We start from the raw sequence: 24,884 nt of genomic DNA, 5'->3' as shown, positions 1-24,884 counted from the left end.
CTGTTGTTGTTGAAGTAAGTCTATAGAGGTCAGTTGTTGACTGATGGTTTGCTGGGCTCAACCATGTCTTTGAAAAGATACTATCGTTAAAGATTGAACAGAGAACAGAAAGAGTTGAGAATTAAAATAAGGGAAATTTTTTAAAAATATTTATTTATTTATTTATTTATTTATTAGACAGAGATAGAGACAGCCAGCGAGAGAGAGGGAACACAAGCAGGGGGAGTGGGAGAGGAAGAAGCAGGCTCCCAGTGGAGGAGCCTGATGTGGGGCTCGATCCCAGAACGCCGGGATCACGCCCTGAGCCGAAGACAGACGCTTAACGACTGCGCCACCCAGGTGCCCCTAAAATAAGGGAATTTTAAGAACAGTTCCAGAGAAGAGCTGAAAGATAAAAATCCCTCAGAAAATAGGACAGAAAGAAAATATGAGAGAAGAGAGAAGAAAAACATATGATCAATCCTGTTCTTTCCGGAATTAACCATTTATCAGGTGCTGGGTTTAATGAGACTTCCAGAGAGAACAGAGAAAATGGGAAGAAATCACTCAAGAAAACAAAATTTTTGTGGAAGTGAAGGATATACATCTCCACCCCACAGCACAACAAATAATGACACACAGACACGTCCTGCCATTCCAGAACCTCGGAGAAAGAGAAGGTCAGGAGCAAAAACGGCATGGAGCTTCTCAACAGCATTACCAAAAGTTTGAACACAAGGGAATACTGCCCTAAAAATGATTTTTCTTGCATGAAAATTATTTTCAACTTCAAATTTTATGACCTGCTATCACACATGTATGAATGTAATAAAGATTTTTTTAGACCATGTCTTAAAAATTTTAACTCTACTGACTTTTTAGAGAAGGTACTTGTGGATACGCTTCACCAGATGAGGAGTAAAAGAACTATGAAAGATAATGTGGGGCCCAGGAATCAGAGGACCTAGTCAGGAGAAATGCTCTGAAGCAGTTCTAGCGAGCAAACAGTCTTCACTGAGGCAGGGGAAGAAGGAGACTGTCCAGAAAAAAAAGAGGAACTGTCAGACTGGGTAGGGGAAGAATTAACAATTGGTATATACAGAAAACTAAGCAAATGAAAAAAAAAAGGCAATTTTTAACTCCACGAAAAATTCAAAAGTAATTTAATTATATCCCAATTTTTGACTCTGCAGTGAGTGACTTTCCCATAGTAATATAAGTAGCAATTTAAACAGTGAATATTGATTTACCTAAAAACTGGGGAAAGAAGGGAGCGAGGTACTGTCACAAGAGGGCTAAAGCCTCATCTGTTACAACAGGGAGCCAACAGATAGTGTCTAGAACAAGAAATCAAGCAAGAGTAGTATAAGCAAATACATATTTTTTCTTACAGCATGAGCAGGGGGCAGAGTAGGAGTAGAGGGAGAGAAGAGAATCTTTTTTTTGAAGATTTTATTTATTTGAGAGTGAGCGAGCGAAAGAGAGCACAAGTGGGGGGAGGAGCAGAGGGAGAAGCAGACTCCCCCCCCCCCCCCGAGCAGGGAGCCCGATGTGGGGCTCAATCCCAAGAATCATGACCCGAGCTGAAGGCAGACGCTTAACCAACTGAGCCACCCAGGCACCCGGGAGAGAATCCAAAGCAGACTCCTCACTCAGCGTGACACAGGGCTCAATCTCCTGACCCTGAGATCACGGCCTGAGCCAAAATCAAGAGCTGAATGCTTAACCAGCTGTACCACCCACGTGTCCTGAAGCGTATTTTTAAAATAAATAGCTAATGGGGAACCTGGCTGGCTCAGTCAGTGCAGCATGTGACTCTCGATCTTGGGTTGTGAATTCAAGCCCCACAATGGACTCAGAAATTACTAAAAAAGAAATAATAATAATAATAATAATAATAATAATAATAATAGCTAAGAGAACTGAAAATGATTCTAGCAAGGGAGCCGTAGCGGGGAACGGGGAGAGGCTATTTTCTTGTTATAAACTAACTCCATAGTACTAAGTAGGTCCATGTTTTTAGAAAAATACTTTTTAAAGATACCAACTCCCCTCATCCCTAATGTCCACAATCTCCTGAAGCTCTACGTAGCGAGGGCACTGGGCACCAGGCGCTGTCTCTGCTTTCATGCTGCTCTACGAACACGGGTCCACATCGACACAGTTCACGGAGGGATGTCCTATCACATCATACAAACTCCCATTAGGCGCTGGGCACTGGAAGTTTCTCCACTTCCATCATCATGAATAGCTACGAACAGAATCCAGGTCAGACTTTTTGTTCCAAGCTCACACAGTCATCACTTGATTGGGGTAGAAGAGAGTCTTTGGTCACGTGGCCCAGCACGCAACCGTGTGAGGAGAGAGCCCAGGCCCAGTGACGAAGGGCTAAGACCTTCTGGGGGAGGCCTTTCCATCTCTGATAAGCTCTCTCAGGAAGTTCTCCGGGTTAAGTTGAAATCTCTCCGACTGACGGTGACCCTGCCTGTACTTATCTTTCCATTTCCGGGTTAAACCTCCTGCTTGTCCCAACTGTGCCTCACTTGGCCTGATCTAGACCCTTCCCCGTTCTGATCCAACTGAGCTACGTCTGCGAGTGGCCAGACTGTGCACAGAGGAGCGGGATGGGCTCTTTCTTTGGTCCAGACCCCACGCTCTCTTTTTTTAAGTAGGTTCCACACCCAGCGTGGAGCCCAGCGCGGGGCGTGAACTCACCACCCCAAGATCAAGACCTGAGCTGAGATCAAGAGTAAGACGCTCAACCAACTGAGCCACCCACGTACCCCACCCCATGCTTCTCTTAACCTGGCCCCAGAATGCATGCCTTGGAAGGGTTAGGGGGCGGGCTGTGAGCTGTGTCACCTCAATCCCTCACTGGTGTCCTGGACACAGAGGCTATTGCCTGGCCACGGCAGTTAGGTGGGGGCCCTTGGTATCAAGCCCAAAGCTCTGCAGTTACTCCTATCAAGTATCTGCTTTCTGGAGTTGACTCCTCATTTCCTCTAGAGGGGCTGCCAAGCTCACAGGATGCTAGAGCTGAATCTAGTCAAACTCCCTCATTTTACATGTGGAGAAACTGGCCCAGAAGGATTTGGTTACTTCCTACAAGCCTGAGATTCCTACCGCACGCTAGGCTGCACCTGGTCAGACAGAGGAAGACACAGGTCCTCAAGGAGCAGGCTTCCTGGCTCACAAGTGGCTCAGGGTGGCCCTGGTAGCACCAGCCTAACAGAGGGCTGAGAGGTGGGCCAGGCAGACTGGCCAGGGCTCCAGGAGGCACTGAGGGCCAGGACTGTGGGTCTCTGGTCCTTGTGGTCTAAACATGTGCCTTCCCTCGGAGTTAAGCCTCACTCAACGCCTCCGGTCCACGCCTTTCCAGCTCATTCTCTCACACTATGGCCACTGCCCAGTGAACTTCCCACTATGTGACTGATCTGCGCTCCAGGGCATAGAGGAGCCATTCTGGGCTTCCGCCTCCCGTGCCACCTTCCCGGGATTCCAGAAACACTTCTCCTGTGCACCCAGCCCCACCTCTGCTCTGAGCCTTCCTCTCCCGGGCACCCTTTCTGGATGGACATGACCATCCATGTCTGGGGCAGCAGCTGTGTGGTCTTCAGAAGCCTGCCGGGGGCTCAGGTCACCAGCTCCCTGCACGGGCACTCTGCCTTCCTGGCACTGGTTCCTCCCTTTGCTATCTTCATGGAGCATCACAGGCCTGAGACCTCGGTTGAGCCCAAATTTCAGGAAAGCCGCCTGTGGGGAGGCAGCTACTCCTTGGGCCCCCTGAATAGAAAGAGGGGGGCCCCTGTTTAGCTCACAAGGAGCGATCAGAGCATGAGTTTTGCATGTAAGCTGAGCAAGCATCAGCCAAGCCTCTGGAACCCCAGGCAGCAACAGGGGGCTCAGTCTTACCCAAGAAAAGCCTCTGAGGCTCCCAGGTCAGGCCGTAGCCAGTTCTGGCCTGGGCCTGTAGCAACACAAGTAATGTGCCTACAGAAAGCAGCAAAGGAGAAGGCTGGGCCGATGCCCCTCATCTCACCTTAACCACTTCAAAGATCTTCCTTCAGACCTGGGTGTGTTTTCTGGAGGGAAGTGGGGAGCATAGAGGAGCAGAGAAGTCCAGTGGGCAAATGCCTGGGATTTCCTGAGGGGGAAGGAGCTGAGCCTCCTGGGTATTCACTGACCTGCTTCTATAGGTCACCCAGCAGTCAGGGTGGTGAGAAAGGAGACACTTAGGAGAGGAGAAGGAAACTGTGGCCTCAACACACTGCAGCTTGGGGAACGGGCCTGGGGCCACTGACTCTGCCCAGCTCAGTGCAAGGGGCTGGATCTTCCTGGTCCTGATTCTGCAGGGGCTTCGACACCAGTCCAGGGGTCAGGTGGCTGCCAGGCCCTCGCTCACAGGCATGTTGATATGGGCACTCAGCAGGGGTGCGCTCTGGCCTTCACGAAGCACCAGCACCTACAGAGGAAGTGCCCATGGCAGTGGGGGCAGGTCCCTTTTCCTCCCTGCTCCCTGCAAACACAAGCCTGGCCTGGTCACGCTGGCTCCAGTCACCAGGGCTCTGTCAGAGGGGCTGGGGAGGCTGCAGATACCTCGTATCTGAGCCTTGTCCCCCTCACTCTCACTGTCCTCCCCATGGACTACCAATGGGCCACCTACCTTGATAATGTCTGAGATGCCCTTGTCATTGAGACTCTCCACAAAGGTCTCCAGGGGGTAGCTGAGTCCTGGCACCAGCAAGGGGACCTGAGTTCGGGCACAAAGCGGTAAGGAAATCAGCCCTCATGCCTGGACAGTGTTCGGCAGATTCCAGGGCACTCTCCCGCCTGCTACAGAAGCTGAATTCGGTGTACCCTGGCAGGGCGGGCAGGGCTGACAGGCCCAATCACGGGGCATGCGTGTTCAGTGAGGGGAGCGGACGCTCCAGGACCACATGTGTGCCCAGGATTAAACCCAGACCTCTTGACTCCCAACCAAGTGCCAGAGTCTTTCTCAGTTTCTGGTCCTCCCAACTTAGGCTCAGTCTGGACCTGGCGGGAAAGCAGGCCCTTCACTGTGGAAAATTCTCCTTGGGGCAGAGAGCAGCTCCCATTCCCACCGCAGGCATGGCTGTGAGGCAGGATGGGCTCTGGGATCCCAGCACCAACAGGCTTCTGAGAGAGGCACAGGTGGGAGCCCGACTGTAGCTGCTCTCCCAGAACCTTCTGTGTGGCTCCCCGAGACCTCTCTCAGGCTGGGAGAAAAGCAGCGAGGCAGGTCTTGGGCATTCTCCCCAGAGGTCGCTGCCATGCCCCAGCCTGGTCTGTGGCTGCAGCCACCTGCCAGCTCCCTCACCACCGATCTGCTCAGGCTCTGCGGGCACCTCCTCAGGTCCCGGCTGGTCTTTCTCACGCCATGTCTCAGTGAGGCGTGAGGCGGGCCCAGTACCTTGAAGAAGGCCCGGGGCAGGGCATAGAGCACCTCGTTGTACAGGAAGCAGACCAGCAGCCCCAGGATGGGTCGGGCTGCTGAGGTGTTCTGCAGGTGAAGTGTGAGCTTAAAGGTGGGGCCCAGGCCCTGAACCTGTGGAGACAGTGGGGCAGGTGGAGAAAGCCCTTAGGACCAGTAGCCCCGGGCACTGAATCCGATATGCCCTGGCCCTGCCCTCTGGCTTTCTCATCAATGTCCTCGCATCACCTTCTTCCAACTGCTCTAACGCACAGTCCTGCCCCTCATCAAGAGGCCCCTCGGAAGCCCAGAAGGCCGGCTCCTGTTTGCATGGAGATCCGCAGAGGCCCAGAGAGGGGAAGCGGCTTGATGCAGGCCACTCAGCAAGCTGGTCAGAGGCAGAGCTGGCCTGAGGACGCAAGCTGTGGCCTCACCTGTGGCCTCACCACTGTCCCTGCCCCTGTCTTCCCAGGCTCTCCCCACAGCCACTCTCGTCCTGTGGTGGCCACAATGACTCCATTTTCCTCCCTCTTAGCCTCAGTTGCTCTGCAGCCTCTTCCTCTATCTATGCACTTCCTTTAGGGAAAGAGAAATCGGAAACCCAGTTGGGTCAGACAGCGCACCTCCGGGACCCATTTAGCACGGGCCAGAGGCCAGACGACCTTGCGGTCACGTGTGTCTGAATGCAGGGGCTCCTCCTCCCATGTGCGGGCAAGTCTCAGGACTTCCCTTCCCTGTACCAGGCTGTCCTAACACCTCAGGCTGCCTGTGGTTACTGAAATGAACAGCTTTCTTCCTCGTACCATAGCTGTCAGAGCCCCTCCGGTCCTGGGAAGAAACGTCCCAAGGTGACTACTTGCATGCCCTGCCCCGAATCTGGGGGCTTGTCTGAGGCCAAGGGAGCCGGGGAGTATGGCCCACTCTGCGGCCGGCTGAGGGGAAGAGGCAGCGCAGCAGAGAGGAGGAGACAGGGCACCCTCTTGCAGGAAGACAGAGACTTGGTCTCTGGGCCTACGGAGGTGAGAAGCAGGCACAAGGCCTAGTGGGCACAGAATTAGCTCTGGGGCTGAGGGGTTCCTACTCACCCTTGACCTCTGGCCCTCTGGCCCTGAGGTGGCCTGACTCCCCCCACACGGGTGTTCACTCACCACAGCGTGCAGCTTGAGGGGCTCCCGGGCCGTCACAGACACAGGGTTCAGGCTGGACTCGAGGGCCTGCACATAGGCACGGGCGGCCCGCAGGCGCAGGAGGTAGAGGTCAGTCTGGAAGGTCCGGTGCATGGCTGAGGAGAGGGGCACAAAGGGCTGGTGCTGGAGGGCAGGAGGGCAGGAGGGGGCAGAGGCGGGGGAGAGGGGTGTCCTGCGTGGGCAGCTGCTCAGACACGCAAGAGGAAGGCTGGGTCGGCGGGGGCGGGGAACATGGGGAAAGGGAGGAGGGAGGTACAACAGCCTGGCTTCCAGTGACACAGGACGCTGTGGGCCACACGCTGCCCCCTCCTTCCTGATTTCCTACCACCGCGCTGCCTGCACGCACAGTCGCAGTCTCCTGGGCGGCTCCTGCGATTCTGCCTTCAGGGCCGGTATTCCCTTGAGTCTTGTCCTCCATCCTCCTCCTCTGGACAGTTGATGCCCTGCCCCAGCGTGAGCGCCCCAGTGAGGAACCACCTCGGGCTCCTGAGCATGGGGACTCGTCTCTACCGAGTCTGCAGTGTCCCGCTCAGGCCCGGCCCGCATCCACTCGCAACACTGCGTGCTGTGACTCCGGCAACTCATGCCTGGGCCCGCCTCCTGCTTCTAACTGCGTGATCGTCACCTCCACCCGGACATCCCACCAACACCTCACACTCAGCACTGCAGAGACCCACTCATCTCCTTACCTCCGTCACCACATCCCCATCCACCGAGTTACCCTGGTTCTGCCCTCACGGCTAGTCAATGCCAAGGCCTGAGGCCTCTTCCTCAAGGCTGTCTCCAGAGCCCACGCCCCCTCCGTTCCCTCTGGGACTCTTCCAGACTTCGCACGCTGGTTTCCCAGGCCGTTCTTGCTCCCTTCCTTGTGTAAGTGGCTTCTGCCACTCAGGAGTTTTACGTCTTTATGGTACCCCATCCATTAATCTTTCTTTTTTCCTCTGGTACTTTTACATTTTTAATTTATTCAGAATGAACATTTGTGTTTGGTTTGAAGTAGAGTTCTGTTTTGTTTTTCAAGAAGCAAGTTGTCCTAATGATGCTTTTTGGACAGTCTCTCCTCTCCCCACTAATCTAAAGTGACACCTTTAACACACACGGACCTTCCACATGGAGGAGGGTCTGTTTTGAAACTTTCTAGATGTGCCCGGATCGGTGGCGGTTTCTGTAGTCCTACCACAGCTGCCAATCCCTACAGCTTCATAGATCACTCTGCTGACCGGCCAGGTCCCCTCGTTCTTAAACCCTCCACCCCCAATTTCTTAGATTTACTCTTAGAATCAACTGGTCAAGTCCTCAAAGTAAACCCTATTGGGATTTTCCCTGTAACACTGCTATGTTCCTACGTTAATTTTAGAAGCTGTTAATTAATTAATCAACAGCTTTAACGCATTAGATCTTGCTACCTGAGACTTGGGAAGTCTCATCATTGAAATATTCGGGTGGTCTTTTATGTCCTGGAGAGTTTTGTAACTTTCTTTCTTAGACTGCCATTTTTCTTGTTAAATTTACTTCTATGGATTTTGTTGCTATTGTGAACGGAAATTTTGCATTATATTTTCTGACTGGTTACCAGCAGTATATACCAAGTTATTGATTTTTTGGTATATTTTACATTTGGTCACCGTAGGGAACTTCCTAATTATTTCTCAAATGTTTCAATTGCTTCTCTTGGATTCTCTAGGCTACAATAGCCGGCTAGCTCTTTTATCCTCTAATTTATCCCTTAAAAGTACAAGCAAGGTCCCTTTATGAAACAGAGCTGGCTGAGTTACTGTATTTTTCTGTTTGACATCTTTCCCAGCCCCCACCACCTAGAATCAACCAAATGTCTCAGCTTTGCATTCCAGGCCCCTCTGGAGCCAGCTGTGACCTGCCTTGCCAGCTTCTGCTCTGGCCACCCGGCCTTCCCACACGGCGCCTGTGACTACATGGCAGCTGTTGCTAGGATCCAGGTAGGGTCCTGTGCCTCTCTACTCACACCTCGGCCTGAATCTCCCTTCCCCACCCCTTTTTGGCTGGTGGACTTGTAATCATTTCAGGGCAAAGTCCAATGTCACCTCTCTCTGAAGCCTCTCCCAGGCTCCCGGGCCAACTTCCTCACTGCGAAATCGTCTGTGAGCCTCACCAGAGACCTCTTTGCAGAGACTCTTCTACACCTGTCATGCAACATGAAGTTAGCACGGGAGACTGAGCTCCTCCGGTGGGCGCAGCCTATTTCAACGCACCTGGCAGAAGGTGTGGGATAATCACAGGTAGTGAATAAATGGAAGAGTGAGCGCAAGAGCAGGAAAAAACGAGTGGGAAAAGGAAGAACCCTGGTCCAATTCTATTTCTCTCATAAGAATTCCTCATCTAGAAGCAACTGTTCTCTCCTCTGCGTTTACAGGGCCCTCACCCACAGCATCTTCCGCCCTGAGGCAGGTGTTGTAGGCAGAGTGTACCTCCTGGGCTGTCTCTGGACTTCCAGAGGCAGGAGACCTGCCTGGCTGCCCAGGTCTCCCAGTGCTTAGGGCACCTAAGCGGGTTCACCCGGTTCTCGCTGCTTCAGAACCACGGAGAAGGAAGAGGAAGGACCTGGTCTGAGTCTCACCGGTGCCAGCCTCCCGCTCTCGCAGTGTCTGATCCACATAAAGCCGGGTCTTTCGGGGCACACTGAGTTTCATCGCCTGGGCTGGTGGGGGGCCCGCCTCACCTCCCGCTTCCACAAACACTGCTGTACGCTTCAGGATCTTGATGATCAGGCCAGCGCCTGGGGGAGCGGACAGACAGAAACGGATTTGTCCTTCCCATTTCTACCCAACATTCCCGTCTGTCCTCCCCAAACAATCTGCCTCAGATAGAGCCATTTCTGTCCACGTCTGTCTTCTCGCTGAGATTCTGGGCTTCTAGAAAGAATAAAGTGTGTCTTAACAATGTCCTACCATTCATTCATTCATTCATTCACTCAGCAGTCACTTATCGACTGTGATGTTCCTGGCATCGTGGCAGGCTCTGAGGAGACTCGGGGGACCTGGAGACACTGGCCCGTCAGCAGCACAATCACAGTGCTGACGAGCCAGCCCCAGACAGGACATGTGTCCGCAGGCCTTGCTTTCCAAAGCCAGGCCTGCCTGTGCTTCACATCCACCCCCTCCTTCCCAGGATCTGGCCTGTCACCTTGGCGCCTAACTCTAAAACCCCTGCCAGGTCTGAGTCCGCTCACCCCGCGTAGTCATGATGAGGGTGTTATCTTCCCGCCCATAGCGGCCAAAGCAAAGGCTGGTCACTGCATCCTAGGATGGAGACACCAGAGTTTAGGGGGGAAAATATCTTGGAAAGGAGAGCAAGTCTGGGATGGGGTGATAAGGTTGGGAGACCCCGGATATGATATAATAAAGAGATGTGAGGGAAGGCCTGGGGCAATGCTGCCTCTTAAATATTCCCTGTATTTCTCATCTGCCTTCCAACTTGCCACGGCCACAGCTCCAGAATGAATGCCACCGGGCTTCTGGGGTCAGCTTTCGTTTTTTTTTTTTTTTTTTAAAGATTTTATTTATTTATTTGACAGAGAGAGAGACAGCCAGCGAGAGAGGGAACACAAGCAGGGGGAGTGGGAGAGGAACAAGCAGGCTCCCAGCGGAGCAGAGAGCCCGATGCCGGGCTCGATCCCAGGGTCCTGGGATCACGCCCTGAGCCGAAGGCAGATGCTTAACGACTGAGCCACCCAGGCGCCCCTGGGCTCAGCTTTCTAAGAGGCCCCCAGCCTAGTGTTTCTCCCCCGTCTGTCCTTCACATTGCTGCTTTTCAAAATACAAACATGATCATGTCTGTTTTCCGCCAAAAAACTTCCAGTGGCTTTTGTCCTCCTTGTTAGAACAATTTAAGGCCTTCCATATCTGACTCCAATCCGCCTTTTCTGTTCTCCTCTACCGATCCCCCAAACCCCACCTCACCTGTCCCCCAACAGCCTGCGGGCCAAACCAGCTGCTTTCAAACTTGATACTGTGACATAGGACACTTTATACATACATACACCAAGTTTCACATGTGATATACTCTGAGCTTTCTTTCTTCTGTTGCTGGTTGTGACTGATGAAATTAATTTAATGACTCACAACTTAGTGTTTGAAAAACTGGTCCAAACTCATCAAGCCACCTGGATTCCTTAATCAAGAATACTCCTGCCTCTCAGCCTTTGCTCATGCTGTTTCCAGTCTGGAATGTTCTTCCTCTATGTATTCACTTGCCAAACTGTTTCGAGGCCCAGTAGAATTGTCACTTGCTCTGAGAAATGACTTGTGAGTTCCACCCCCATCTATCCACCACCACCACCCCCAGTCACCAGGCGCCCTCTGGGCTTTGTCAGTACTCTGCTCTGCTCTAGTCTCGCTTGTATTTCAATTAGTTGTGTCTCTGGTTGGCTGTCACCTTAGATTATAAATTCCCTGAAGGCAGGATTTAGACATCGTTTTATCCCCCACAATACAGTGAGTTGTGCTTATGAGGTGCTCAACAAATGTTTCTGAAATACATCAAGGGACACCCGGCTAACTCAGTCGTTAAGCATCTGCCTTCAGCTCAGGTCATGATCTCGAGGTCCTGGGATCAAGCCCTGCACCGGGCTCCCTGCTCATCGGGGAGTCTGCTTCTCCCTCCTCCTCTCCCCTGCTCTGCCCCCCCGCCTCTGCTCATGCTTGTGCTTTCTCTCTCAAATAAATAAATAAAATCTTAAAAATATATATATCAAAAGTCAAGGTTATCAGGTGGAGTGGGATCAGGAGAGGCAGCTAAGAAGCCCCAGAGGTGGGAATGGGGGGCAAAGAAAAGCGAGCAGCTCACCGGGGTGCGGATGACATTGAGCAGGGCCTTATCATGGTAAATGCGGACTTCTCCATTGGCCAGCCCAGCCATGACGGCCTGCAGGCCCCGCGAGCGCTGCTCCAGGAGGTTCATGGTCAGGATGGCTGCTGGCATCTGCACCGTCCACAGCTTCTTACCCTGGGAGGGTTCAGGGCACGGCATGGAAAGAAGGGGTGGCTAGAGTTGCAGGGAAAGGGACGCCAGAAGGAATCCCTTGCTAAAGGGGAACCAGGGAGACATATGTGGACGGGGTGAGGGATGATGCTTGTCCGGGAGCCATACCTTGTGGGTGAAGCCATGCAGGCTCTCTTGGGTGCTGCCCACCACCAGGACCTTGTGTACCCGGACAAGCCCCACAGGCTGGGCGCTCAGCTCGATGCAGTACTTGGGGCGCCTAGAGTCTCTGTGGAATAAAGACATACTCTCCAAGCCCCAGAGAAACCTTCTCTCCTTCCCTGGCTGACCCTCCTCTTTCTAAGCCCCACAAACTATCCCAGAAGGAATCCTGGCCCAAAAGCAGATGGCCATAGTACTATTTCCACCGTTACCACTTAGCCCCTGTGTGACCTTGGATAACACGAAGTGTGTTTTCTTTCCCGGTCTCCCTGCTGCCTTTACTGCAGTGATTTGTGTGAGAACCTGGCATTGAATGGTTGACAGTGAGTGTACCGTAGGCTAGACGAGGCGCTAGCAGACTTAGGCAGTTTAGCAACTCATCAGAAATGCATGAGAAGTCTGCTCTGGAAATGCACTGTTTTCAGTTTCCTGGCTTCTAAATCTCAGTTTCTCTTATCTAGAAAGAAGGGGTAATCCTTGTCTACAAATCACAAGCTATGGCTCCGCTTTCTTCCTTTCCACGTCTGATGATTATATCCCATCTGAGAGCCTCCCTCTGGTCTCTGGGCCTCCTTCCAATCTACTCTCCACCCAGCAGAGCAATCTCTTAAAAATATAAATGGCTCACATCATTCTTCTGATTAAAACCCCCAAATTGTTTTCAAATTCTAAATCCTTACCGTGTCCTAACAGGCCATGCCTGAGCCAGACCTGGTCCCCACACACCTCCTTCCGCCCTCCTCCTTGCCCATCAAGCTTGAGGAGCACACGCCAGTGTCCTTCCCATCTTGAATTTGCTCAAGTTTTCTCTGCCTGCAACACTTCTTCCCCACTTTTAGAACAACTGGCTCCTTCTTAACCTTCCACATTATCTCCACAGACAGGTGTTCACTGATCACCCTGGCCCTGTTATTTTTTCCCATTGAGCTGGTATTTTTCCTCCGAAGCATGCAGGGACAATGTTTATACCATTTAACAATACATCAGCACATGCCCGATACCTTATATAATGCTTAATACATAGTGGGTGCTCGAAGATATTTCGTGAATTAGAAGATGAATGTTGTAAAGAGTATCAACCCTAATGCGTCAAGAAGTGTTACACACCCATAAAGCCATGCAGCAAACGGGAGGCTATTTTTACTTCTTCCCATCTGACTGCACTGCTCACGTGTTACAGCCACCCCGCCCAGTCTCTCACTTTGCCAGTCCCTGTCACACAAGCCTCCAGATGGCCCCCTACGCACATGAGCTCAGCCTTCTCTATGAAGTTCCCAGCTCTTCCCATGCCTGAATACCAGCTCCAAAGCCCCTACTAAAACCACCCGGGTTCTGAGATGTTCTTGCTGGCCCCGAGACCACGATGCGGCTACCGTCTCAGGATATAGATGTTCCCATTGCGGCAGGCAGCGGCAAGCCGGAACTCTACGTCGAACTGGCCGGAAACCTCCAGGAAGACAGGGACGCTGGGTAAGCTCATCTGCAAAGGAGAGGTTCAAACATCTCAATTTTTCTGGTGCCCCTGTCCTTCCTTACCTTGAAGTAACTCCTCTGAGTTGGTTCCTTGTCTGAATTCCCAATCTCCTCACTCACTGTGGGTCATAGTTTGAACGTGTTCAATTTTTTCTGGAGGGAAACTCAGCAACATGTAGCAAAAGCCTTTAAGTCTATCCCCTTCCACTAAACTATGCCACCTCTAGGAATGCATCCTGAAGAAGTATTTAGCTGAGGATGGACAGATGTTTGGGCAAGGAAGTTTACTGCAGGGGTGTTAATAATCGTGAAAACCGAAAACAACTTAAACATGCAATAAGTGATAAGGTAAATAAATCATAGTATATTTATATAATGGGTATCATGTGGCCTTTAAAAAGGCTGATGTGGGGGCGCCTGGCTGGCTCAGTCGGTTCAGTGTCCAACTCTTGATTTGGGCTCAGGTCAGGATCTCAGGGTGGTGAGACTGAGACCTGGGTCAGGCTCTGTGCTGAGCATGGGGCCTACTTAAGATTCTCTCTCTCCCTCTCCCTCTGCCCCTCCCCTGCTCATGCTCTCTCACAAAGGAAAAAAAAGGCTGATGTGGTTTTCTGTATAGATATAGACAGATATTGATGGGCTACTATTATGTGAAAAAGAACAGGTTACGTGATCCTCTACCGCTAAGTCATTTTTGTAAAAAAATATATTTATAAGTTATATATCTGTGTCTCAATATGAAAATTCTGGAAAGACACACCAAAACTTTAATGGTAGATATTATGGGTGGTGGTATTTTCTTGGATATATACTTTTTTCTTTACGCTTATCTACATAACTTATAAGTTTTCTACAACATGCACTACCAAGAACTACGGGCAGGAGATGTGGGGGAATAGAGGGAGGGAATGCAGCCGGGGCCCTAGCTGTGCCCAGGGCCAGGCCCCACACTGACCTTGGCCAAAATGGTGAAGGCCTCCGGGTCCAGCACCAGGAGCTCCTTGTTCTCAGTGCCCAGCACCAGGCAGGACACAGCATCCTCATCAGCCAGGTTCTTCTTTAAGGTGGTCATGGTGGTGATGACTGTCTGAAGAAGGACTTCAGGAGTCACTAAGGGCGTGCCCACACACCATCCCCACAGACACCCCCAGGACACCAAAGGAGGGAAGAAAGAGGGCAAAGGAGGTGGAAGAGTATCAGAGATGTGACAGACGTTTTATGTACAAAAGTGTTTATTGCAACAAACCTAACTTTCTAAAAAAGAGGCTTAAGTCAATTACAAATTTCCATTTGATCAAAAACCATGCAGTCATTTGAAAAATCACATTTTAAAAGATTCAATGACAAGCAGAATAATTCTAATGTATTAAGAGAAAAAAAACAGGTAAAATGTTAGTATAATCCGAGTGTAAAAAAAATCTGGATAAAAAAACATGTTGGAAGGCTAAACTCATAAATACAAAAACTGGTTATCTCTGGACAATGAAACCACAGAGGATGTTTAACTTCTTCATTGTGCTTTTCTAGAATTTCTACAGTGGGCACATGTTCCTTTTGTGATTGTGATTGGAGAAAAAACAAAAGAGAAGAGGATGTTCCCTTTTTTAGGAATTTCTCCTATGAAAATAATTTAGCAGGACCAAAATATTTCTTTGGATAAAACTGCTCACTGTGTGATTATCTTTAAGATTAAAAAAGAGGAATCATTCTCGATACCTAGTGGAAAGAGAAAGGTTACAGAAACGTGGATAGTAATGGCTCCCAATTATATAATGATGACATATATATCTTGGAAAGATTTCCTCCCTCCCCCAAACCGCCTCTTTTAAGCAATAGTGAATTCACTTCATGATTTTGTAAGTACTCGAAGATATTGGTAACTCTGGATGTGAGCTGCTGATCAGCAGGTCTAAGGCTAGCCAAAAAGCAGGGCATGCGTTGGTTGTTCCGTGCCTTTGGCTCAAGTGGCTTCTACAGGAAGTGGAGGGTTTCCATGAAGCTTTCTAAAACGCAGCCAGCAGCCCTGGGACTGGACTGAGGACCAGCCCCTAGGTCAGTAACCACCAGAGTTTAATGAATAGGTTCATCAGTAAAACCATTAAAATTATAGCTAAGAAAAATATGAAGTGAATAAAAAGGGATACATTTCTTATTCAATGTATGTGAACAGTTACATAAACTATGAATGAAATAACTAATAATGAAATAATTAAGGGGCCATTAAGAATGGAGTTCTTAAAGACTAAATGCTCAAGATATAATGTTGTGTATTCAAAGGAAGCAAATTATAAAGCATATTTATGAAGAGAAAATATGTTACCTTTACTCTTACGACAATAAAAGTCATGTCAAGTTATATAACTCTATATCAATTCAAAGCTGCCGCTGCTAACTGAAAACAGAGAAGACTCTGCAGCTTTGCGACCGTATATGTGTGGCCAGGGCTGGAAAAGAAACTGCAAAGTGAAACTAGTCACGTTTGGCTGTAGAATCTACCACTGATGTCACACTGTCTTTTTAAAAAATTGTCCGTATTTTTTACAGGGAGATAAAGAGACAAGGGACGTTACCTGCCGCTTGATGGACTTGGACTTGTGCTGGCTCACGAATGCCTCCATTTCACTCAGCTCCAGCTGTAAGAACCTGCACGCAAGAGAACTGGCACCTGCAAGGCCTGAGCTACCTCCCCCCACAGGCCACTCCTTAGCCACTCCCCTCCCCCCCCCCCCCCCCCGGAGCTTCGGGAGCCCTGGCCCTCCACAGGGCCCTTACCTGAGTGACTGTACAGACAAAGGCACCTCTGCCTTCTCCCTGAAAGGAGAGGGGCAATCATGGCAGATTTAGTTGAGGAACAGGACCCTGGGCGTCAGACGGAGAGCACTGGGATGAAGGAGAGGGGCTGGGGGATTGAGGGACGGGTGGGAGGCATATGAAGGGATAAGTGGGCTCTCACCGGATGCCTTCCAGCATCTCCTTCAGGGTCAAGGGGTCAATCCGGTCCTATGACAGCAAGGAAGAAAGGTAAGCCTGTGAGCTCCAGAGTCAGGCAGGGAATGAGGATGACTCAGTGGCCGCCATTTTTGCCTTATTCCCATACGCGACATCACTTACCTCCTTGGCCTGGTTCCAAAGATCTAGTTCCAGGGGGTTTGGAGGCAACTGGGGCAGGCTGAACTTGAAGTAGGGCCGAAGATTCTTATACACATACACACAAGGGCCTGAGGCGAGTGCTAGAGCCGGCGTCCGCGGCTCGTGCTGCTCCATGAGGAAGGTGGCAGCCGCAGCTGGCAGCGCAGGTAAGGGAGTTTCGGTCAGCACTGTGGGTCCTTTGAGTACCTTCAGGCGGGGATGCTGCCCACCGGGGCCAAGGTCCCCCACCACCAGCTGTAGAAAGAGGCTGGCTTACTCCAGGCTCAAGGTCTAAAGACCCCTCCACTGACTCCCTTCTTGGGCTTAGCCTTTTCACTAGTGCACACTCATTCACTCCCACACTGGTGCACTAAGTGGGGGGCAAGGAGACTTTGCAATAAGGCTTGCAAGATGTGTGACCTTGGGAAAGTTGATGAAACTTGCTAAGCCTCAGTCTTCCCACCCACAAAACGGGAATATCTAACTCATGACCCTTGCAGTGAAAATCCAATGAGGTAATGAATTACGGAACCTGGTGAGTGCTAGTGAGAAGTTAGGTGGCAGATGATGTTTTCATTATTCATTCGGTAAACATCTTTTCAGAGTCCGCTCCATGCCAGGCACTATTCTGGACAGTGGAGAGTGGCTGAGGTCAGTGGGGGTGCTGGAAACCCCTCTCTGGGCCTCTGAGGCCTGGCTTCCAACTGGGAACAGAGCCAAAGAAGCACAAGCATGCATGCAGAGCAGGATGTATCTGGACAGAGAGGAGAATCAAGCTCCTCGGTCCCTCTTTTCCACCCTCTAATCCATCCTCCAAGCCACTGCGGCTGCCATGCAAGCCCATTCTCTCAAGCAAGGTTTCCAAGGCCTCTCTGATCTAGTTTCCAGCTTGTTTTCCACCACCTTCCCATCCATGCTATGCTCCAGCCAGAATGGGGGCTGCCAAGAATGTCTGGCTTCTGAGAACGCACAGTGTGCCAGGAGCCACACCAGAAACTACATGCATCCTTTCATTTAATCCTTTCAACAATTTATGAGACAGGTACTATTATTAGCTCCATTTCACAGACGGGGAAGCTGTGGCTCAGAGATGTTAGGTAAAAGTCACTCAAGTAGGTGGTAGAGCTGGGGCTGGAATCTAGGTTTGTCTGAATCTAAGCCAGTGGTCTTAACTACTATTTTATATTGGTTTTCACTTTCTTTCTTTCTTTTTTTTTTTTTTTTAAGATTTTATTTATTTATCTGACAGAGATAGAGACAGCCAGCGAGAGGAGGAACACAAGCAGGGGGAGTGGGAGAGGAAGAAGCAGGCTCATAGCGGAGGAGCCTGATGTGGGGCTCGATCCCATAATGCCGGGATCACGCCCTGAGCCGAAGGCAGACGCTTAACCGCTGTGCCACCCAGGCGCCCCATGGTTTTCACTTTCTAATCCAAATTTACTCTTTCCAAATATGCTACAAACTTCTAAGCCTCTGTGCCTCCACTTGTACTGTTCCCTCTGACTGGGATGCCTTCCCCCTTCTCTCCTCCATACCATCTTGATACATTTCATTCATCCTTCAATACCCAGTTCACATATTACTGCCTCCTGGTACCTCCAGATAGATCTCATCATCCTCTCCTTGCTGCTCACATACTTTCCATATATTCGATTTTAGTATCCACACGTTTACTCCGCAAGTATTTACTGAGTCCCTAATTTGTGCCCGGTACTCGGCTAGGTGCTGGGAATCAACAAACTAGCTATTTAAAAAGTATTACACAAAAGCATCTCATACTTCATGTTATTGAGGCTGTGATTTCTCTACCTTTCACTGCTATAAACCCAGTGCCAAGCACACACTAGGTAGTCAGTCGATATCATGGATAAACTAAGGCCATTGTCTGCATCTCCTCCCAACCGTGTGCTGACTCATTTCTTAGCTTAGTGCCTGTACAATGCCTGACACACAGCAGGCTGGTCGCTTTCCAAATTGCCAATTTTTGAATTAATTAATTTATTTACATTTTATTTATCTTTGTGTTTTAAATTAAACTTAAAACTCAACCTTTTTACTACGGTAGGTTTCAGTCATATACAAAAGCAGAGAGATTCATATAATGAACCTCCCAATACCCAGCATCCAGCTTCAAAAATTATCAGCTCGTGGCTAATCTTAAAATCTATGCCCTTTGAATAAACATAAAACTCTCCCTTCCCTCCCTTCTACTTTCTCTCCAGATTCCAATGCCCCACCCCCAACCAAGAGACGTGTCCTTCCAGCAAAGAATTACAAGTTAACAAAATTAAGAGGCTTTGTCTTAGTAGAATCGCCAGCAGCATTCCTTCTGCTTTCCTTCCTGCAACCTGTTTTACGAAATCAACAGGTTCTCTTCACCATCCATATAAAAATAAAATTTGACACGAAATGTACTTTTTTCAGGGTACACCTGAGTTCCAGATTATGCTGAACTTCTTTGGAGCTATTAGGACATCTCACTTCTGATGCTCCTCCATGCCCCAGTTCTCCTTCTCCCCGGGGGATACGCTTACCTTGTACTCCCCATCCCCGTGCAAATCTGCCAGCGCTGGAAAACACAAAAGGGCCATAAGCCAGGGTTTCCCAATCCTTGAGACTTCGCTACAGAACCGTTATTTGACTCCATCTCCTGGTCCCAGAGACTCACCCAGGCAGGCGGAAAAGGTGTGGATGTTGGCCATGGGGTCGTAGTGTGCGTCCAGCCATTTCGAACTGGCCTCACTGCTGGGAGAGAAGGGGAAGAGTAGGCGGCTGAGTCCCAGGGGAGGGGAAGAAAACTGCGGGAGCCAGTCTCTGAGAGTGAGGTGTGTAGGGGGTTCTGAAATGGGGGTACAGACGTCTGGGGCCAAGTCCAGGCTCCACCAGAGGCTCACAGAGTGACCTCGAGTCACACACACGCACATTCATTCACTCCTTGGGCCTCAGTTTCCCTATTTGAACCCTCAGATCCCTTCAAGGACTGCCAGCGCTTTCTGAGAAGCGCAGGAGCCCAGATCCCGGGCCCCAGCCCCCCTCTTTACATTTGTAGGAAAAGAGGCCTCGAGGACCCGGCCTTCACCTCTCAGCTCTGCCGCTGTCGGAATCGGACGAAGACGCAGCAGCCATCTTTGCAGGCGTCGCCTTAGCAACCGGCTCCCGCCGGCCGCCGCGCAACGCCCAAAAGCGCCCGGGCTCTGGGAAGCGCGCTGGGAAGAGCGCGTAGAAAGGTTCCGGGCGCTCGGCTTTCCGGCCCCGGGCCAAGCGGCCACCATGCAGGCAGAATATGCTGGCCTGTTAGTTGGGTTTCTGCCTGCTGAGGCGCAATCCCTCACCCCGGCTCGTAGGATTTATCTTTGCTCCTTCCCAGCTGGAACCTCTGGGCCCTGCAATCTCTGTATTATTGGTGGGACCCTCTGGCCTGGAGAGCAGCCTCTCTAGTGTTTCTGAGCAGTGAAACGAATTCCACACCCTCTTCCTCTTCATGGTTAACTCGGCTGAAAAGGGGTTTATGTCCTTTCTTCCCATCTTATTCTAGAGGCCTGGGCTCAGAGAAACAAAGCACAGTTGGTTAAGAGATTAAATCCTAGGATTGACTGAAATCGAGGGTTTCCAGCTTTTAGGTTCCTGGAGTATTTTAAAATACAGGAAATGCCGAAAAGGAGGACTGTAAAAATCGTACAACGTTCCTCCTTGCGGCTGTGTCTCATCGTGTAGAGGTGACAAAACGCTGTTGTAGAGGGGAACCTAAAACTGACCTTCCTTCCCTTCCGCAGGCCTTGATCCCATTACCCTGCTGGGCGCAAATGAGAAGCGAGGCAAAGGCAAGGATTCGCACGCATCGCAAAGATGGTGGTGGTTTCTTATGTTTATTTTCTGGTTATAAAAGTAATACATGAAGAGCACTGGCTTGGGAGAGGTTCTGAGTCCTGGAGCATCTAGACAGGTCACTTCTCAGAACTCCATGCCCTCATCTGGGAAGCAGGATAAGGAGCCGGGCCCTGCCCACTCTACCAAGGGCAGTGCAGATCAAATGAGAGAACACCGGAGAAGCACTCGGTAAACTGGGAAGTGCCGACAAATGGAAGGGGTTAGTGTCACCACCCACGGCTGAGGTAGCACCAAGGTCCGAGCTCCCGCTCCTCCCCTAGCACACTCAGGGAAGGGGGCCACTTGCAGCCCTGGTTTGATGGAGTTGGGGGAGGAGCTGCATAAATCTGTCTCAAGCCTGGCCAGACAGGGCCTCACTGGGGGACTTCCAGAACCGGGCATCAGCTGTCGCCAGCTGGGTGAGGACCTCCTCCAACTCGGGCCCATCCTCTGGGAAGCGCTCGGAGAAGGATCGGATGAGGCCAGCAGCCGAGGCCTCATACTCAAGAAGCTGCACTTCTGAGCCTGGGGAGAAGGAGAAAAAGCAGCAGGAAAAGGTCTTAATAGGAAGCAGATAACCACAATCATAATCATAGGAGCAGGTAGCTCTTCCTGAGCTCTTCAACTGTGTGCCAAATATTGCGCTCAGGGTTTTATCATCTCATTCAATCCTTACAATAACCCTATGAAGAAGGAAGCATTAAACGGGGAGTATTCAGTGAATTGTTGCATTCATCATTCATTCACTTAGTAAGCATATACTCTGGTGCCATGTTAGGTTAAACAGTCTTTGGCGTCCAGGAGCTTATGGTCCAACACTTGCGTCATCTCTGTCTACTGTGGGACCTTGGGCAAGTTTCACAACCTCACTAAGCCTCATTTTCCTCAGCTATAAAGTGCGAGTGAGCACAGCACCTCTTCTCTCAAGAAGCTGCAGTGATTAGATGCAACAGCGCACTGAGTGAATGCTCACCAAGTGCCAGCAGTCACCAGCATCGTTATCTCGAGCACCTAGCAGAGCCAAAAGGGCACCCATTTAACTCATGGGCTGCTCCAAGGGTCCCCTGAACACCCACCGGAAGCCTTTCCCTCCAACCTACTTCCACTGCTCTACCCACTCAGAGAGCCTTGCTGCGCTCTGTGGCACTGTGGGGGCGGGGGTGTAGCTAAGAGCACGGGCTCTGGGTTCAGACAGCACACGTTCGAATCCTGGTTCTGCCACCCACTAATTGTTCACCTCAGGCAAATACATGGCCCCTCGGTGTCTCAGTTTCTACCTGAAAAAGGGGGCAATAACTTCCTCCTGGGGTTGTTGGGAGTTAATCCATGCGAAGTTCTACCCAGTGACTGGCACACAGACGTCCTCACAAGTTCCTCGTCATCTTCACCATCGTCACCATCATCGCCGTCACCACCACCACCGCCACTGCCACCATACCTTTGAAAACCCCACCTGCTCTTCAGGCTTAGTTTAACCACTTCCTCCCCAGAACCTTCCCTGATTCCCTCAAAGGTGAATGTGATCTTCCCTTCTCTAAGTGTTCAGACCACCATTTGGGCCTCTTGGATGCTTATTAACGTTCCCTGGGTGTGATCATTTTTCTCTAGGTCTTATTCCTGATGGACTGTGAGCTACTTGAGGCAAGGGCCTGGGTCTGATTCACCTCTCCATCCCCACGGGCCCACACAGGGCTGGACAATCAAAGAGATGATATTGTAACGAGCACTTACTATGTGTCCAGCATGATTTGTCCATTTACTCACTTGACATGCATCGAGCAGCTCCTGTGTGCCAGGCCCTATGCTAGCTGCCTGCTGGGGATGGGCCGTTCCTGCTAACGTGGAAGCAAGGAAGATGGGGAAATAGCCGACGGATGGAGCATGAAGGGATTGCTTTAGGTTGAGGGGTCAGGGACAGCCTCTCCCGGGAGGTGTCATTTAACACAGACCAAAATGACAGGAAGGAGCAACCAAAGATTGGGGGAGGACTGTGCCCAGCAGAGGAAACTGTGAGTGCCAAGCCTATGGGAGTGGGGAGAGCTCAGGGGGTTGGAGAAATGGAAAGGCCATGAGCCTGGAGGCCAGTGAGCCAGGAGGGGTCCCTGAGGCCTGCCAGGGGTCAGGGCCAAATCCCCCGGGGCCTCTGGAGGGCAGCACAAAGAGTTGGAAATAGGCCTCTCAAATGTTTTCCTCGCCAGTAGAAGGTCATTGTTTCATTAACCCTTCACAACTGCCCGTGACTGTGGGAGTGAGGAGCACCCTTAATCTGACTCTAGGCTCCTCCAGTAAAGAGCTGCAAGCCTCAAGCGATTTTGTCTCTGTGCCTCAGTTTTCTTAACTGTAAAATGTAAACCGTAACTACCTCATTGGGTTATGGTGAGGATTTATTTCATTTTTGTAAGTGAGCTCTATGCCCAATGTGGGGCTTGAACTCACGACCTCAAGATCAAGAGTCGCATGGTGTACTGACTGAGCCAGCCGGGTGCCCCTCTGGTGAGGATTGACTGATTGATTGATTGATTGATTGAAGATGTTATTTATTTGTCAGAGAGAGAGCACAAGCAGGGGGAGCAGCAGGCAGAGGGAGATGCAGGCTCCCCGCTGAGCAAAGAGCCCCCCCTTCCCATGTGGGACTCCATCCCAGGACCCTGGGATCATGACCTGAGCCAAAGGCAGACACTTAACCCGCTGAGCCACCCAGGCGCCCCAATGTGGTGAGGATTTAAAAGAGCGAAGCCACGGAAAGCAGTAAGAGCTGGAAGAAGTCCCTAATTCAGGTTTGCTGCAGGGTCAGCACACAATCAACACTGCTCTATGGATGAAGACAAGGTCACAGAGCAGCTCGGAAGCTCTGACACTGCGTGGGACCACCCCTGCTTAGGTGCCCCACGTGACCAGCATCAGGAAAGACAGGTCAGGACGTGAGAGGAAAGTGAATGCAGCAAGGGCCTCTAATACAACAGGTACAGGTGCAGTGGAGACAGGCTCAGGGCTTCTGGAAACAGAGTCATCACCTGAGAAGGGAGAGGGCTCAGGGGGCTGTGATCTCTCTCCTGGGCTCTGCAGAGTCACACTGTCCTTTGGGTTCCACCAGCCTGCTGGGTTCCAGCTCATGCCTCCCCCTCACCTCATCCCCAGGCATCGACAGGCCTGATTCCCCAGGACCATGCCTGGCCTCCCCATAAGCCCGGGGTCTGTCTGTTCCACTAGCCCCTGCTCTGTGGGTCTTCCACAAACCTCCGGTTGCTGTGTTATAAGCAGCACAGCCCTGCGTGTGTGGGGTGGTGGTGACAGATGCCAAGGTTTGGGGCCTAGGATTTGGCATGGGGAGGCCTGGGGCAGGGAGGGAGAGAGGCAGGAGTCACCCTAGGGAGACTTTCCTGAGCCCAGGGATGGGTTCCAGGCCTCCTTTGTCCATCAGAGGGGGCTGGGGAGTCCATTACCTTCAAGGCGAGTGTTGGGCTGAACGATGAGCTTCCGAGATTCCTTGCGGAGCAGCACTGTGTCCCTGAGGGTGAGGAAGCACTCAGGGGGCGCATCAGTGACCGCCGCGTACCCCTCATACAGGGCCCTGCCTCCGGCCACATCTCCTGTGGACTTCAACACCTGTGGGAAGGCAGAAGGGATTACTGCTTATGACGGGCACCCCCGGTGCCCCCATGGGGCTTTGCCAGGGGCCCCAGCCGGTTGTGCCCAGCCTGGACGGTATCTGCTCTCTCACCGAATTACTGTGCTGAATACGGGAGAAATGTAGATCAAGGGCTTAGCTCATAGTAAGTGCCTAGTAAAGTGAAGCTAATGTTTCTCATTTGAGCTGTAGACAGAGAAAGCATTACCATCATCCTCTTTAAAAAAACTTTTTTTCACACCCATAAAATAACATAGTATATATATTAGGCTTTAATATATAGGTTACAAAGAATATAATACATAGGTGATAAAATATAATAAGACACCCATACAACCAGCACCCACCTTAAGAGTTAGTTCTCTCCTTTTTTTTTTAATTAAAAAAACTTTTTTATTTTTATTTTTTTTAGAAAGTAGTTTGGTTTTTTTGAAGATTTTATTTATTTATTTGACAGAGACAGCAGCGAGAGAGGGAACACAAGCAGGGGGAGTGGGAGAGGAAGAAGCAGGCTCCTAGCAGAGGAGCCTGATGTGGGGCTTGATCCCAGAATGCTGGGATCACGCCCTGAGCCAAAGGCAGACGCTTAACAACTGTGCCACCCAGGCGCCCCTAATTTTTATTTTTTTAATTAAGTAGGTTCCATGCCCAATATGGGGCTTGAACTCACAACCCTGACATCAAGAGTCTCATGCTTGGGGCACCTGGGTGGCTCAGTGGGTTGAGTCCCTGCCTTTGGCTAGGGTCATGATCCCGGCGTTCCAAGACTGAGCCCTGCGTCGGGCCCCCTGCTCAGCAGGGAGTCTGCTTCTCCCTCTGTCCCTCACCACCCCCCAAAATAAATAAAATCATAAAAAAAAAAAAAAAAAAAAAGAGTCGCATGCTCTACTTACTAAGCCAGCCAGGGGCCCCAAATTAGCTCTTCCCTTGACTGCATCCCGGGGCTTCCTGTCTGAGGAAATAATCCTCGATTCTGTGCTTATCATTCCTTTATGTTCCCTGAATTCTGCTC

The 24,884-nt window shown here is 50.8% G+C and overlaps 2 protein-coding genes across 6 annotated transcripts in view; both read right to left on the bottom strand.

Annotated features, from left to right (window-relative positions):
* Nucleotides 1-1,832: 1,832 nt before the first annotated feature.
* Nucleotides 1,833-19,515, bottom strand: BBS1 (Bardet-Biedl syndrome 1). 2 transcript variants are annotated; one of them, XM_040639462.1, is made up of 17 exons: nt 19,457-19,515; nt 19,046-19,119; nt 18,912-18,946; nt 16,360-16,632; nt 16,202-16,248; nt 16,021-16,059; nt 15,819-15,891; nt 14,204-14,335; nt 13,149-13,255; nt 11,722-11,842; nt 11,419-11,577; nt 9,803-9,872; nt 9,191-9,349; nt 6,559-6,692; nt 5,411-5,545; nt 4,643-4,729; nt 1,833-4,441 (listed from the first exon to the last, which is right to left on the bottom strand). In XM_040639462.1, exons 1-17 carry the CDS (start codon nt 19,501-19,503, stop codon nt 4,355-4,357), a joined length of 1,779 nt encoding a protein of 592 aa, XP_040495396.1. In that variant the 5' UTR covers nt 19,504-19,515; the 3' UTR covers nt 1,833-4,354. The 2 variants fall into 2 exon arrangements, with proteins under 2 accessions (XP_040495396.1, XP_008707277.1); XM_008709055.2 differs by having other exon boundaries at nt 19,046-19,122; nt 19,457-19,503.
* A 712-nt stretch (nt 19,516-20,227) lies between these two features.
* DPP3 (dipeptidyl peptidase 3) overlaps nt 20,228-24,884 on the bottom strand; it is a 32,955-nt gene continuing 28,298 nt past the window's right edge. For 3 of the 4 annotated variants that reach the window (XM_008709051.2, XM_008709052.2, XM_008709053.2), the window contains exons 17-18: nt 23,688-23,850; nt 20,228-20,769 (exon numbers count right to left, since the gene is read on the bottom strand). In XM_008709051.2, the coding sequence (XP_008707273.1) occupies nt 20,597-20,769; nt 23,688-23,850 (336 nt within the window). In that variant the 3' untranslated portion in view covers nt 20,228-20,596. The other variant, XM_040639461.1, reaches the window with a different exon arrangement.

The sequence above is a fragment of the Ursus maritimus genome, unplaced genomic scaffold (assembly GCF_017311325.1).
Source record: "Ursus maritimus isolate PB19 unplaced genomic scaffold, ASM1731132v1 scaffold_23, whole genome shotgun sequence".
NCBI lineage: Eukaryota > Metazoa > Chordata > Mammalia > Carnivora > Ursidae > Ursus > Ursus maritimus.
The sequence above is the reverse complement of the archived record's forward strand: the minus strand, read 5'-3'. Positions and strand labels throughout refer to the sequence as shown.